This window comes from Dermochelys coriacea, chromosome 6 (genome assembly GCF_009764565.3).
Source record: "Dermochelys coriacea isolate rDerCor1 chromosome 6, rDerCor1.pri.v4, whole genome shotgun sequence".
Taxonomy (NCBI): Eukaryota; Metazoa; Chordata; order Testudines; family Dermochelyidae; genus Dermochelys; species Dermochelys coriacea.
Genome location: NC_050073.1, coordinates 3,992,815 through 4,008,934, shown reverse-complemented (window position 1 = coordinate 4,008,934; position 16,120 = coordinate 3,992,815). Strand labels below are relative to the sequence as shown.

The following is a 16,120-nucleotide window of genomic DNA, read 5'->3' as shown; positions in this document are numbered from 1 at the left end:
TTCTGGAAACTCCTACCAGGACCCTGTCAGAGGTGATAGACCAGCCCCCAGGCCAATGTCTGCAACAGCAGTAGTGGATGCAGTCCCAGAGACCCAGACAGAGCCAGTCCCAGAACCGGAACCGGCGGAACAACCAGCACCTGACCCATTGCCAGAACTGAATCCAGTGCTTGCAACCCCAACCCCAGAGGGCCCCACCAAACCTGAACCGGCAGCAGCCGATAACCCTACACAAGAGGCTCAGCCGGAGCCTAAACCCCAACCTAGTGCACCAGCAAAGAGTGGTTCACAGTCAACAGAAACAGCCCCATCCCCTACATCGCTTCCAGAGGGACCAAGCATAGATCCACAACCCAATGAGGAACTGCTGTCTCCAGCATCAAGGGAACAGTTCCAGGCTGAACAGGAAGTAGATGAAAGCCTCCAGAGAGCTTGGATGGCAGCATGGAGCAACCCACTGCCTCTCAGCTCTTCTAATCGATCCAGGTTTGTTGTAGAAAGAGGACTCTTATACAAGGAAACTCTTTCTGGTGGACACCAGGAAGACTGGCATCCTCAGAGACAGTTGGTAGTTCCAACTAAGTACCAGGTCAAGCTCTTGAGCTTAGCCCATGATCATCCTAGTGGCCATGCTGGGGTGAACAGGACCCAAGACCAGTTGGGGAGGTCACTCCAATGGGAGGGAATGGGAAACAATGTTTCTACCTATGTCCAGTCTTGTGAGGTATGCCAAAAAGTGGGAAAACCCCAAGACCAGGTCAAAGCCCCTCTCCAGCCACTCCCCATCACTGAAGTTCCATTTCAGTGAGTAGCTGTGGATATTCTGGGTCCCTTTCTAAAAAAGATACCCAGAGGAAAGCAGTACATACTGACTTTGATGGATTTTGCCACCCGATGGCCGGAAGCAGTAGCTCTAAGCAACACCAGGGATAAAAGTGTGTACCAGGCACTAGCAGACATTTTTGCCAGGGTAGGTTGGCCCTACGACATCCTCACAGATGCAGGAACTAATTTTCTGGCAGGAACTATGGAAAGCCTTTGGGAAGCTTATGGAGTAAATCACTTGGTTGCCACGCCTTACCACCATCAAACAAATGGCCTGGTGGAGACGTTTAATGGAACTTTGGGGGCCATGATACGTAAATTCGTCAATGAGCACTCCAATGATTGGGACCTAGTGTTGCAGCAGTTGCTCTTTGCCTACAGAGCTGTACCACATCCCAGTTTAGGGTTTTCACCATTTGAACTTGTATATGGCCGTGAGGTTAAGGGGCCATTACAGTTGGTGAAGCAGCAATGGGAGCGGTTTACACCTTCTCCAGGAACTAGCATTCTGGACTTTGTAACCAACCTACAAAACACCCTCCGAACCTCTCTAGCCCTTGCTAAAGAAAACCTACAGGATGCTCAAAAAGAGCAAAAAGCCTGGTATGAAAAACATGCCAGAGAGCGTTCCTTCAAAGTAGGAGACCTGGTTGTGGTCTTAAAGGCGCTCCAGGCCCATAAAATGGAAGCGTCGTGGGAAGGGCCATTCATGGTCCAGGAGCGCCTGGGAGCTGTTAATTACCTCATAGCATTCCCCACCTCCAACCGAAAGCCTAAGGTATACCATATTAATTCTCTAAAGCCCTTTTATTCCGGAGAATTAAAAGTTTATCATTTTACAGCCCAGGGAGGAGATGACGCTGAGTGGCCTGAAGGTGTCTACTATGAAGGGAAAAGTGCTGGTGGTGTGGAAGAGGTGAAGCTCTGGCTTCGGGCGTATGTAGCGACAGCAGATCCAGAAGCAGTGCACTAGCTATGCGCCGACGTTCTCAGCCATCCCAGAGCTGACTGAACGGCCATACCACTCCATTGACACAGGTAATGCTCACCCAATTAAAGTCCAACCTTACCAGGTGTCTCCTCAAGCTAAAACTGCTATAGAATGGAAGATCCAGAATATGTTACAGATGGTTGTAATCCGCCCCTCTGGCAGTGCATGGGCATCTCCAGTGGTTCTAGTTCTCAAACCAGATGGGGAGATACGTTTTTGCGTGGACTACTGTAAGCTAAATGCTGTAACTCGCCCAGACAACTATCCAATGCCACGCACAGATGAACTATTAGAGAAACTGGGACGGGCCCAGTTCATCTCTACCTTGGACTTAATCAAGGGGTAGTGGCAGGTACCGCTAGATGAATCCACCAAGGAAAGGTCAGCCTTCACCACACATCTTGGGCTGTATGAATTTAATGTACTCCCTTTCGGGCTGCGGAATGCACCTGCCACCTTCCAAAATCTTGTAGATGGTCTCCTAGCGGGATTAGGAGAATATGCAGTCACCTACCTTGACGATGTAGCCATATTTTTGGATTCCTGGGCAGAACACCTGGAACATCGACAAAAAGTCTTTGAGCGCATAAGGGAGGCAGGACTAACTGTTAAGGCTAAGAAGTGTCAAATAGGCCTAAACAGAGTGACTTACCTTGGACACCAGGTGGGTCAAGGAACTATCAACCCCCTACAAGCCAAAGTGGATGCTATCCAAAAGTGGCCTGTCCCAAAGTCAAAGAAACAGGTTCAATCCTTCTTAGGCTTGGCCGGTTATTACAGACAATTTGTACCACAATACAGCCAAATCGCCGCCCCACTGACAGACTTAACCAAAAAGAAACAGCCAAATGTCGTTCAGTGGACCAAAGAGTGTCAGAAGGCCTTTAACCAACTTAAAGCGATACTCATGTCTGATCCTGTACTAAGGGCCCCAGACTTTGACAAACCGTTCCTAGTAACCACAGATGTGTCTGAGCATGGCGTGGGAGCAGTTTTAATGCAGGAAGGACCGGATCAAGAATTCCATCCTGTAGTGTGTTTCTCAGCAAGAAGCTGTCTGAGAGGGAAAGCAACTGGTCAGTCAGTGAAAAAGAATGTTACGCCATTGTCTACGCTCTGGAAAAGCTACGCCCATATGTTTGGGGACGGCGTTTCCACTTGCAAACCGACCATGCTGCGCTACAGTGGCTTCATACCACCATGGAAAATAACAAAAAACTTATTCGGTGGAGTTTAGTTCTCCAAGTTTTTGATTTCGACATCCAACACACCTCAGGAGCTTCTAACAAAGTGGCTGATGCACTCTCCCGTAAAAGTTTCCCAGAATCAACTGGTTAAAATCATCCTTGAGATGTGGAAAATATTGTTAGTCTTTATATACTTGGTAATATATTTAAAGGTGCATGTGTCTTATTAAGTCTGTTTTTTCCTAGAGCTCCAGGAAGAAATCCCAGCCAGTGTTTCATCCTAGCTGTGATTTGGGGGGCATGTCATAAATATAAAGGGAAGGGTAGACACCTTTAAAATCCCTCCTGGCCAGAGGAAAAACCCTTTCACCTGTAAAGAGTTAAGAAGCTAGGATAACCTCGCTGGCACCTGACCACAATGACCAATGAGGAGACAAGATACTTTCAAAGCTGGAGGGAGGGAGAAACAAAGGGTCTGTCTGTCTGTCCAGTTAAATACTGGAATAAATTGCCTAGGGAGGTTGTGGAATCTCCATCATTGGGGATTTTTAAGAGCAGGTTGGACAAACACCTGTCAGGGATGGTCTAGGTAATACTTAGTCCCACCTTGAGTGCAGGGGCCTAGACTAGATGAACTCTCAAGGTCCCTTCCAGTCCTATGATTCCATGATGTGTAAGAGTCCATGGCTGTTCCTCCCTGTCAGTCTTGGAGAAAGGCCATGCCCCCTCGCTGTCCCGTTCCTAGAAAGGCAGTGTGAAAAAGGAGAAATTAGCTTTCTTTGGCACTCAGGCCCTCTGAGCTGGGCTGGGCAGTAATCAGTCTCTTGGACTCAATCCCTCAGGCAGGAGGAGCCCCAAACAGTCTAGGGCTCTGGCCCTCAAGCAGGACAGAGCAGTCAATAATCTGGGAGCCCAGGCAAGGCAGGGCACCAAAATGTCTAAGGTCTCTGGCCCTCAAGCAAGGCAGAGCAGTAATCAGTCTAGGAGTTTTGCAAAAAAGAAAAGGAGGACTTGTGGCACCTTAGAGACTAACAAATTTATTTGAGCATAAGCTTTCGTGAGCTACAGCTCACTTCATCAGATGCATCTAGGAGTTTTGACATCTTGACTCTGGCAGGCAGCAGATAAATGCAGGCCTCCTGGCTTAAGGTGGGCAGGCAGCCATCCCAGGGGTAGGATTGCCAGCAGGAGGTTAGGGGGGACTTGGGCCCACCCTACTCCACCGGGTCCCAGCCCTGGGCCCTAACAGTGGGGGAGTGTTCCACTACTGGGTCAGTAGGGAATCCAGCCACAATACGCTGACCTGGGTTCAGGCAGCAATGCAGCTGGACTACAGTCAGCTGTTGCTGGGCTACTTCCTCCCCTCCCCTTGGGGTGTACTTGGATCCCAGGGTCATCCTCCATTTCACTGGGATATACGGCCAATGGCAGTCCCAGCAGTTCCTTGGTGTCTGGAGTGGCTGGCAGCTCTGGAAGCTCGGGCGAGTCCTCAATGCAACAGAGATCCTCTTCAGCGTCCTCCTACAGCAGCAGGGGAGAAGTATCTGTCTCCCTCAGGAGCTCCAGCCCAAACGAGCTGCAGGGCCCGACTTTTGTACTTCTTGCTCCATCCCCATGCTTCCGGCAGGGTGGGCGTGGCCTTCCTGGCTCTGCCCACTAGGGAGAAGATGGTGGTTCCTCCCTGTCAGTCTTGGAGGGAAGCCATGCCCCCTTGCTACACTATGATTCTATGGAGGATAAGTCCATCCATGGCTATTAGCCAAGATGGTCAAGGACGCAGCCCCATGCTCGGGGTGTCCCTAAGCCTCTGACTGCCAGATGCTGGGACTGGACGACGGGGGATGGATCACCTGAAAATTGCCCTGCTCTGTTCATTCCCTATGAAGAATCTGGCATCGGCCACTGTTGGAAGACAAGACACAGGGCGAGAGGCACCAGGGGTCTGACCCAGTCTGGCGGTTCTTCTGTTCTTACGTTGTTTAGCCCATGTTAAAAAAAAATAAATGTATAGCTGGTTTATTGAAAAACGCTAATGCCCCCACGCTTTAGAGCAGGGGCTTGGAGAAATGGGAGGTGAGGTGGCCCTTGTGTCTTTTGCGATTCCTGGGAAAATCCACCTAAATTCAGCCCAGTTATAAGCATCGACTGCATTTATGTCTGTTCAGTCTCGGTGCTGCCCATCTGCAGTTCTACTCTGTCTGGGGTCTCTGTCCCAGCCCCTCTAGGCGCATGTGGACCGACGGACTGGGATTCCCAAGATCTGCGTTCTATTTCGGGTTCCTGCTGCATGACCTTGGGAAAATCATATCCCCGCTCTGTGCCTCAGTTTCCCCTTTCTCTGCCTTGTGCCAGGCAATGTTTCTCATGCTGTGTGTGTGTGTGAGCACCCAGCACAGGGGGGAAGCCAGACCTTACAGTCAGATGAATGGGGAAAATCTTGGTTGATCAGCACTAAACATTCTCCCAGCTGAGCTGAATTTTCAACAGACCCATGCGGAGCGAGGCTGAGGACCACCCTCAAACACCCAAGACACCCAAGCCTCTCCCAGCTGAGCTAAATTGCGTGCCTCCCCCGGGGGAACCAGGAGTGGGGAGTGTGGGCTTTCACGCAGCCTCCTGCTTGCTGAGTTAACGGAAAAGCTCTTTTCAGCTGCCTTTTAGCCTCTCTCAGGGAACCACAGCCACTAGACGGCGACACTGTGGAAAGCAGATGGATCCGTCCGTCAATATCACTGGTTAAAAAGACGAAGCACAGGCCCCGAGGGGAGTGGCATGGATCCAAGGGAGGCGCCCCCAGCTCACTCTGGTCAGAGCCACAGTCATTCGGTCAGGGGGCTCTGTGTGGGGAGAGGGGAACACCGGGCTCCAGCCAGCTGGGAACTGTTGTGGTGTCTCTTCCCAGCCTGGAACTGGCTGCTCCCCACCCCAATCTCTGTAGCTCTCCTTGCTCCCCGTCCTATGCCCCCCACCCTTATTCACAGGGACCTTCTGCCCCCTGAATCACAGGAAGGGGTCTCCAGCCTGCACTCTGCCGAAGGTCTCGCTGGATAGTCTGCATGGCCCCTTCTGGCCTCAGCTGTTGTGAAATGTATTTTATTTATTTTAGCTGCCTGGGGAAAAAACCTGTCACTGTCCACATCAAAGGGTCTGCTTTTTACAGAAACATAAGGTCGCTCTTGTTAAAAGCTAGGATCTGTACCCCCCAAATCACTAGATTTACCAAACATGTGGAGATTTGTTTTCATTGAAAAGAATATTCATGAAGGTTGCACGTTTCGCATGTGCCAGTAAGTTGCGCGGGGAATGAATCTCTCTGTGTGTGCCCAGCTCCAGAAATGCCAAGCACAGCTGCCCACAGTCACACCCACCCAATCCTTTGCTAATCAGCCCTGCCTCCATGTCCCCCCCAAGGAGATCTGCCTGGCCTACTCTTGGCACCCAGCCAATGTGCCCACCCGGCCGTGGGGAGAGAGCACAACAGTCTCCGGGGTCTTTCTGTGCTGGGCGCTGGGGTGCAGGCTCGCTGCGGAAGGAGGGGGCAGCCGGCTCTGGGGACTGAGGACTAAACAAAGGGCTGAGGAGAGGCCCGGTGGGGAGTTGTTAAGTTTGGGCTGCTGGAAGCAGGAGGGTCTCCTGAACTGGGACAAAAGAGGGGTCAGAGAGCTCTGTGCTCTGGGCTGATCAAGATGGACCGTGCTGTAACTTTCTGCTCTCTGTGCTAACCACGGAGTTTCTATGCTGTACTCCAGCCATCTAATAAACCCTGCTGCTTTTACAGTGCTGGCTGCAAGTCACTGCAGCCGCTGATGGTGGAGGTCACTGCATTGCTCCGTTTGGGGGTTCAAGTCTCTCTCAGCTGTCCAACTCAGGCAGACTTGCTGCAGAGAGCTCACGGTGTGTTGCGAGGGGAGGGGGGGGGCTGAAGGCGCCGCGGCTCAGTCTTAGGAGGTGGTGAAGCCAAGTGGCTCACCCTAGTGAGAGAGCGTGACCCGAAGGGGGCTGACACATGAAGGGCTCCTCCCAGGGACTGTTCCAGAGCCATGTGAGAGCACCAGGTCTGTGGATCTGTGACACCACAGGTGCTGGCTTCCTTCGGGCCCCAGGGGCTCAACCTCCCACTCCACCCCAGGTTGTGTCCCCACCCCCAGCCGACCCCTTCCCCCCAAGTCCCTGCCCTGCCTCTTCCCACTCCTGCCCTGCCCCATGCACCACCCTAGCCCTTTTTCCAAGCCCCCACCTCGCCTCTTCCTACCCAGTTCTGCCCCCTCCCCTGAGCGTGCCCCATCCCTGTTCCTCCCCCTCCCACCTAGCACCTCCTGCACACTGCAGAACAGCTGATCACAGTGGCTGGGAAGCGCCGGGAGGGAGTGGGAGGAGTTGATCAGCGGGGCCACGGGCAAACAGGAGGTGCTGGGGAAAGGGAGGGAGCTGGCTGCCAGTGGGCACTAAGCACCGACTAATTTTTTTCAGTGGAGCACCCACGGAGTCGGCACCTATGCGTGACACCTTTGTTCTGACAAGGCTGTTTGATGTCACTGGTTTCAGACATAGGGCCCAGCCCCTGAAGGGAAGAATGGCAGGGCATGATGGATAAACAGGGGAATCGTGAGTTGGAGCAGAGAGGTTATTGTACCTCTGTATTTGGCCTTGGTGTAACCATTGCTGGAATCCCGGGTGACAGCCTCAAGGAGCTCAAAGTATTTAGTTTGTAAGCTGAGTCAGGACGAGCTCTACCCTGACATCCGGTGGCGAGTCATGGTGGGTTGTGGAAAAGAACATCGGGGCTGATCTCATTTGCATAGGCACCCCCACCCTGCCTAGATGGTCACTTTGGCTGCTGTAGGAGCCCCAGTTTCTCTGTTATTGGGGCAGGAATAAACTGTTATTATCCTGATTATTTGAATCAAGGACAGTGGAACTGTACTTGGCCTTTTGTTATGATGGAGGGACTCACCATCAACTAAGCAGCACTTGCTAGGAAAGGGTCATGGGTTCCAACGCCCAGTGAATGAAGAGATATTGGGATGGGTGTGGTGAGGGTTTTGCCTTATTGTGACATATCAGAGCTAATTTTGATTTTGTTAGGAATCTAGTTACAGGCTGTTGAGCTGAATTCACTTTGGGCTAAGGGTGCACCAGCCCTGAGGCTCCCCTACCACAAGCTGAAATCATGAAATCACTGAGTGTTTGTGTTAAGTAGTGGGGGGAAGCCTGAAGATATATTGCGGAGCAGTTCGTGGGACGGCTGGCAGAGCAGAGCGGCTGGTGGAGCGGAGCAGTTTGTGGGATACCTGGAGTAGCTCATGGGGGTGACTGGCAGGGCGGAGCCCTGTGGAGAGGTGGGGCAATCGGCTTTGGACCACGTAAGGTGCCCCTTAACCCCCCACCATCTCCACCCAGGTTGGGAGGTAAAACTCTGCAGATAAACTTTCAAACCCTGGGGCTGCACTGACCAGGGACAGAGACTTCTGGGGTGTTGGACTTTTGGGACTTTGGGTGATTTTGGGTTGCTGGACTTAAGAACCAAAGGGAAAGGGCATGGACGAATTTGCTTGGGGTGGGTTTTTGCTCATGGGTTGTATTAGGAATCCTGTTGGTGGGGTTTCCCCAACATAATGCCACATTGTTTCTCTCTGTTATTAAAAGGCTTTGCTACACTCAGACTCTGTGCTTGTGAGAGGGGAAGTATTGCCTCTTGGAGGTGCCCAGCGGGGGTGGTATATATTTGTCCCAGGTCACTGGGTGGGGGCTTGAGCCGGTTTTGCACTGTATTATTGAAATGGAACCCCTAGATACTGAACCCGGCCCTTGTTGCTGCCAACTCTGATGGGCAGAGGGTTACAAGTTTAACAAAGAACAGGTTAAGGGGAGACTTAATCCATGGGGAACAGAAATTTCATAACAGGGGGCTCTTCAGTCTAGCAGAGAAAGTTCTAACAAGAGCCAGTGGCTGGAAGTTGAAGCTAGACCAATTCAGACTGGAAATAACTGGAGTGCCCCAGGGGTCTGTCCTGGGGCTGGTTTTATTCAACATCTTCATTAATGATCTGGATGATAGGATGGATTGCACCCTCAGCAAGTTCGCGGATGACACTAAACTGTGGGGAGAGGTAGATACGCTGGAGGGTAGGGATAGGGTCCAAAATGACCTAGACAAAGTGGGCTAAAAGAAATCTGATGAGGTTCAACAAGGATAAGTGCAGAGTCCTGCACTTAGGATGGAAGAATCCCACACGCTGCTACAGACTAGGTACCACCTGGCTAAGCAGCAGTTTTGCAGAAAAGGACCTGGGGATTACAGTGGATGAGTCAGCAGTGTGCCCTTGTTGCTAAGATGGCTAACGGCATATTGGGCTGCATTAATAGGAGAATTGCCAGCAGATCGAGGGAAGTGATTATTCCCCTCTACTTGGCACTGGTGAGGCCACATCTGGAGTATTTTATCCAGTTTTGGGCCCCCCACTACAGAAAAGATGTGGACAAATTGGAGAGAGTCCAGCGGAGAGCAATGAAAATACTTAGGGGGCTGGAGCACATGACTTACGAAGAGAGACTGAGGGGACTTGGGTCATTTAGTCTGCAGAAGAGAGGAGTGAGGGGGGGTTTGCGAGCAGCCTTCAACTACCTGAAGGGGGGTTCCAAAGAGGATGGAGCTCGGTTGTTCTCAGTGGTGGCAGATGAGAGAACAAGGAGCAATGGGCTCAAGTTGCAGTGGGGGAGGTTTAGGTTGGATATTAGGAAACGCTATTTCACTAGGAGGGCGGTGAAGCCCTGGAACGGGTTCCCTCGGGAGGTGGTGGAATCTCCATCCTTAGAGGTTTTTAAGGTCAGGCTTGACAAAGTCCTGGCTGGGATAATTTAGTGGGTGTTGGTCCTGCTTTGAGCAGGGGGTTGGACTAGACACCTCCTGAGGTCTCTTACAACCCTAATCGTCTATGATAAGGTATAACATTCTTAACAGGGAGGGTAAATAACTTTTGGAACAATGTACTAAGGACCACGGTGTATTCTCCATCACCGGCGATTTGTAACTCAAGATTGGGTGCTCTTTTCGGAGAGATCCACTGCTTTGCTTCAAACCAGGATGAATTCAGGGCAGTCCTATGGCCCGCGTTAGTCAGGAGGTCAGACTACATCAGGGGTTCTCACAACAAATTTTTTGGTGGCCTCAGAGAGTGGCCATCAACTCTTTCTGGCGGTTGCTCTGACAGTTTTTCCTAAAATACATAATTAACTTTAGGAAAAACAAATAAATATGTCCATACCCATGTCCAAATCACTGTAATTTATTTACGTAGGGCTTATTTTTTACAGACTCAATAATAAAAATAACGTACAGTTGTCTCTATTCTTTAGACCTAAACAGAAGAGAAACACAAATAATGTGCTTTGCATGTTTTGCTTTTTCGGTTGATATTTTTTTCAGACTTGCTAGATAGTAAGTCTGCTACTGTGAAAATTGATAGTTGTATATTTGTTAATATCACTTTTCACAGGAGACTTACTCAGCCCCGGCAAGCTAGGGGACAAATTAAGCCCCTTAATTTGTTAAATTAAGGGGAGGTGGAGGGGGGCGGCAGGGAGGATGGGGGGGCTGGATAGAGGGATGAAGGAAGCAGCGGGGGACAGAGCAATGGTGGGGGTTGAGCCCAGGGTTGGAGCCTGGGATCTGGCTATGCAGCTGGGGGCTGGAATGGTGTCAGGGGCAACGTGGGGGTGAGCCCAGGGCCAGAGCTCTTTAGAACATGGGATTTTCTCCTAACACCGCAACCCAATGACCTCTTGCTCTTCCTTTCGATAAGCCGCTTAGACTGATTGCTAGCTGCCATCACTTTGTGCTGGGGCTTGCAGCTCCTGTGAAATGACCTGACACAGCTCAGGGTCCATACCAACCTCTCATTCTCCCTAACCACAGCGCTTGGCCTCCTCACCTCATGTGACAGGGAATTCCACAGGGTAAATCTGCTGGGGAGGGAATTTATTTTGTCCTTTTCAATCAGAGTGAAGGGACTTACTCCCCACACCGGCCCTGAGCGGGTTGAATTAGGCCAGGCAGGCCCAATTAAGTGGCAAACAGGGGAGAGATTTAGGCTATAAGGAGGCTGCTAATTGGATGCAGGCTCATTTGTGAGGGACCAGGCAGGGTTTACATCAAGCCAAGAGTCTGATACCAAAGAGAAGGCTGCAGGGTGAGGTGTGGCGGGGAAGGGAGAGGAAAGGAGGGGCAGGAATCCATGAGACCTAGGAGAGAGGGGGCTGACTAGGATGAGGGGAAGCAAGGTAGGAAGTGGTCCAGGGGTGAAAACAGTGAGGATACGGAAGATGTGCAGACCTTGACTGTTTGGTAAAGGGCCTTGGGGTGGAACCCAGAGAAGAGGGCAGGTCTGGGTTCCCCTGCCGGGGGGTACTGCCAGGGGCAGCCAGCTAGCAGGCTGTCTGGGTCACAGCAGGAGGGACAGGGTCAGGGCAGCGGGTGTGAGGACAGTTGAGAGTGGTTTCTCTGGAGAGAGTTGGAAAGTATCCTACCCCAGCAAAGGAATCCGCTTAATGAGCTGGCCGGAGGGGCAAGTCATGAAGAGGTAGCAGCCAGCGAGAGCAGGGCCATGGACTGAGAGTGCTAGAGAGTGATGGGATGCAATCACTGGAAGGGGCATCGGCCGGGCAGAGGTAATCCCCAGAGTGGCCACGAGGAGGCGCCGTCGAGCAGAGAGCTCCATGACAATAAGTTGTGCAAGTGATTTCGTCCCCTTGCGTGGCCTGGAAGCCTGGCCTGGAGCCACACCGCATCCCGCTTTCCCGCCCACAAACGCACCCGCTGAATTTGGGGATGGTTTGAAATGACCTGAGACATTGGGCAAGGCAGGCAAATGACTCTGAGAGCTTGGCTTTATTGGACGTTACCCAGTAGCACCTCGAGGCCCTGACTGAGATGGGGGCCCCGGTGCCACAAGGAGCCCAGCTGAGATCAAGGCGCTCCATTACTCTGGGAGCGCCATCTTCACAGTAAGAGTCAAGCCATGCGCCAAACAGCTCACAGTATAAATAGAAAATGGCAGGATAATTATCCCCACGTTACAAGTGGGGAAACTGAGGTGCACAGAGACTCAGACTCTCCCGCTCTAATGCACTAGACCCCCCTCCCCTCCCACTGCTGGGAGAGAACCCAGAAGTCCTGGCTCCAACCCCCCACCTCTAACCCACTAGATCCCATTCCCCTCCCACCACTGGGGATAGAACCCAGGAGTCCTGGCTCCCCCCAGGATGCTCTGAAGGTTTGTTCCAAGTCCGGCTTGTCAGTTTGGTGTGTGGATCTGGAGCAGCCCATGGGGAGGTGATGTGGGTGCAGCTATTGTTTGGGGGGCGTCGGGGGGAGAGGAGGCATCGCTCTGGGCCGGCTCGGCCCCATCACCCTCCATCCTCTGCTTGTACTGGCGCTTGAAGAAGCCAAACTGGAAGGACACAGAGTAGAGAGATGGTGAGAGCCAGCCAGCCAGAAACAGATGGACTCACACTTGGAGGGGGGATGGGGTGTGGGAACCCGCAAAGTAAATACCCTCTCCCCTTTCACACCAGCTGGGAGAGCCACAGCCCCGCCCCCAGGGTGGATGAGCTGTGGGGAGGGGTCCAAGCCCTGCCCCCCTCACCTTGTAGAGGGCTGCGGTGATGAGAGCCAGCAGGATCAGGCCCCCCACGCTGCTGCCCACGATGATGGGCAGGTAGTTATAGACCTCGGAGCGCTCCACCACCGTCTGCACCTGGGGGAGAGGAGCTGTGAGATGGGGACCCAGGAGTCCTGACAGTATCAAAGCAGACCCCACTTCCTCCCAGAGCAGGGACAGGACCTAGGAGTCCTGGCTCCCAGCTCTAACCACTAGCCGATGCTTTCTCTATCCTGGGCACAATCGCTCTGGTACCTGGCGCTGGACGAATCCTTCCTGGGGTATTTCTTCTCCTCGTATTCAATCCGGGCCTCGCTCACCAGACTCACTGTCTGCTGCTGAGTCTGGAACAGAGAAATTCACCGTCCCTGACCAGAAATGACACAAACCAGCCCGGAGCATCATCCCAGAGGGACCCAGAGCAATTTACAGGCCGTTCACACAGGGGCAATCCCTTGCCCAGCACTGAGATGCAGCCACCTCTGGGGAGGGGAAGAGGAGTTCACACGGGGGCCAGGGGGATCTCTCATCTGGTGCCGGGCGGCAGTGGCAGTTCTCGTACCTGGGAGACCCACTGGAAGCTGACGTTCCCTTTGATCATGAACTCCAGCGGCTGCTGCATTTCCAGGGAGGCGATTCTGCACCGGATCTTCTTACAGGTGGCCACAGAGCAGTCCTGGGGGTGGAAGGATATCGCCGGGTGAGGCAGGGGGCATGCAGGGGTTCAGCCTGGGCATGAGGGTCTGGGTATTTATAGCAGGGGTCCCTCCCCCAGCTGAGCCCCCCCACTCGCTGTCTATGTTAGTGCGGAGGGGAAGGGACTGCTGGGATCCACACCAGCCTGCACTCACCAGCAGGGGGCGCTCGCTCATCTGCTTCACAAAGTCCTTCGAACCGGGCGTTCCCGCCTCACTGGTGCACTGAGCCAGCTGGGGCTGGGGCGGGAGAGAGACACGGCGTTAATGGGGTCGGGAAGGGGACACGGGGCCTTTCCCCTCTATGGGGCACCGGCTCTAATCCGTCCCTAGGACAGGGGACTGGCTGGTTTAGGGGGTGGGGACATGGTGCGTTTCCCCCCCAGACAGCCTGTCCCAGCAGGGGGGCGCTGTAGGGCAGAGCAGGCGTCACTGGGCCCATCTCACACACACAAGGGCAGGGAGAGGCAGGTACCTTGGAGGGGACGACCTCAGAGGCATCCCACACCCGGGCCCCGCTCAGCTCCACGGGGAACTGGAACGTGACCGAGAGGGGGACGTTTCGCTGCCGCAGGTTCTTGACCTGAAAGAAACAGACTCGCTACAGGGCACTGCAGGAAGAGAACCCAGGAGCTCTGACCCCCAGCCCCGGCTCTAACCCGCAGACCCCACTCCCCTGCCAGAGCTGGGGATAGAACCCAGGAGTCCTGGCTCCCTGCCCACCCCACCCTACCCCTCCATGCTCTAACCCACTAGATCCCATTCAACCACTTCCACTCCCTCCCTCTTGCCCCATCTCCCCCCTCGCACTCTGTGCCGCCGGCCTCACCTCGTACCGATGTGTCACTGGCTCACTTGTCCCTGCCTCCGTGGCGGAGAAGTTGACGTACTTGGTCGACTCCTCGAGGCTGGGGGAGGAAAAGGACGGAAGGAAGGAGGGAGACGGGAGTGTGATGGATGGGGCTGGAGAGTGGCGGTGGGAGGGGGCGCTGTGTTGCAGGAAGCGGGGAGGGGGGCCCAGCAGGGGGCGCTCTCCCCTCTGTCTCCGCACTCACCTACCTGGTGAGGATGACGAAGATGCCGTACTTGACCGGCAGCTCCGCCCGGTGAATCATGCGCTCGGTGATGGGGCCGCCATTGTCACTGGGGGAGGGGAGGGCAAAGGGGAGAGACGTGAGGAGACGCAGGCAGATAACTGGGCAGGGAGGCTGCCCCACAGTCTGCCCTGCCCTGCTCCATGCACGGCCCCCTCCCACTGCCCCCACCCCGCCCCCTGGCCCTGCACGGCCCCCTCACCTGCTGGCCTTGGCTGTGATCTGCAGCCTGTCCCCCAGGTCGGCTTCAGAGGCGACGTCGAAGGTGGCGATGAAGACGGCCTGGAAAACACACGGGTGAGAGCTGCTGGGCTCAGGGTCTGGGGAACTGCCAGAGACTGCAGGGGTGGGGCAGGCACAGGGGATCTGGGGGACTGTTGTATGAACTTAGATGGTATAAATGGGCCCAGAGAGACAAAGGTGTCAACATGACCCTGTCCCTGCCCAACAGCATTAACCCGGTTTGGGATCCAGAGACCTCAGTCGGCTCCGTGCCGTGGCCACACCCCATTAACCATCCTTTTCTCACAGACGCAGAAGAAATCAGCTAAGGCCTTGGCAATGTAACGTGTTCAGTAAGACTTTTATCCTCCCCCTGCCCGGCGCCTGGAGAAAGTGTTTTATCCTCTGAGCGGCTCTGGATGCAATACCTGGCCGCTGGGGGAGGAGAGGAGGTTAGTGGAGGGGCTGGAGCCGGCCTGGGCGCGGGGGTTAAAGTCCAGCCCCGGTTCCCAGCGGACAACACCGGGCAGAGGCACAAGTGGGAGAGCAAAGAGCACAGAGAGAAATTGCCACTTCTGCCGCCCCTGCTGCCTCTCGCCGGCAGCCTCCCTGCTGGAGAGACCCCGGAGCAGCTGCTCCGAGAGCTGGCAAGAGGGGCCAGCCTCGGGCTGGTGCAGGGCGCTGGATTTCGCCGCCGTCCTGGGCCCCGGCTCCCAGCAACGAGCACAACACACAGGCTTGGCCGGCTCAGCCAGACGCTCCTGAGACGGAGAGGAGCGGGAAGAGAAGAAAGAAGGTGGGGAAGGGAAGGAGCCCATGGGGCGGGCGTGGGGAGACAAAGTTGCCCATCCCAGGTGGTGTCTGGATCTCGCCGGGGGCAGGGGCAGGTGGGTCCCTCTCCCTGAGCCTGGCCCATCGGATCAGGACACCTCTCAGGATCAGGATGACGAAGGCCCAGTGGTGTCACGCTGGGTCCGAGGGGATGGGTTTGGGGGCAGCCATGACAATGACGCTGGCTCCTTCCCTTTCCCTTGTCCTTTACTGAGCCATGGTCGCCTCCCTCCCCCCCCGAGTCGCTTCTTTTAAGTACCCCAAATGTGGGCGGGAACAGCCCCTCCCCTCGTTATTTTCTCCCCCACTGAGGCCTGATTTCCAGCCCCCCAAAGTCTGGCCCTTGGTTTGCAGCCCTGGCAGGGCCTGACCCCAGCCCCGGAGTGACCTCAGGGCTCTGTTTGCACTGACTCGCTGGGCTCCCCGAGGCGCTTTCCCCAGCACATCGCTTGTCACGGGCTGGGCTGACCCCAGGGAACTGCCCCTCTCTGCCCCCAGCTGGGCTCACCCCTGGGGAGTCCACAGGCCAGGGCCCGTCCCTACCTCGGACCCGCTCCAGAAGATGGGGTGGTTGACGTGGCAGGTGCTGTTCCTCTGAGTCGCTCCTCGGAGCCCC

At 54.5% G+C, this 16,120-nt stretch overlaps 1 protein-coding gene across 1 annotated transcript in view; it reads right to left on the bottom strand.

Moving 5' to 3' along the window:
- LOC119856491 (integrin alpha-X-like) overlaps positions 1 to 16,120 on the bottom strand; it is a 52,883-nt gene that overhangs the window by 19,416 nt on the left and 17,347 nt on the right. Inside the window, 12 exon segments of the mRNA XM_038404018.2 lie at positions 4,384 to 4,524; positions 12,300 to 12,452; positions 12,648 to 12,758; positions 12,918 to 12,943; positions 12,946 to 13,006; positions 13,225 to 13,338; positions 13,514 to 13,597; positions 13,833 to 13,940; positions 14,187 to 14,265; positions 14,417 to 14,500; positions 14,654 to 14,733; positions 16,048 to 16,120. Of these exon segments, the coding sequence (XP_038259946.2) occupies positions 4,384 to 4,524; positions 12,300 to 12,452; positions 12,648 to 12,758; positions 12,918 to 12,943; positions 12,946 to 13,006; positions 13,225 to 13,338; positions 13,514 to 13,597; positions 13,833 to 13,940; positions 14,187 to 14,265; positions 14,417 to 14,500; positions 14,654 to 14,733; positions 16,048 to 16,120 (1,114 nt within the window).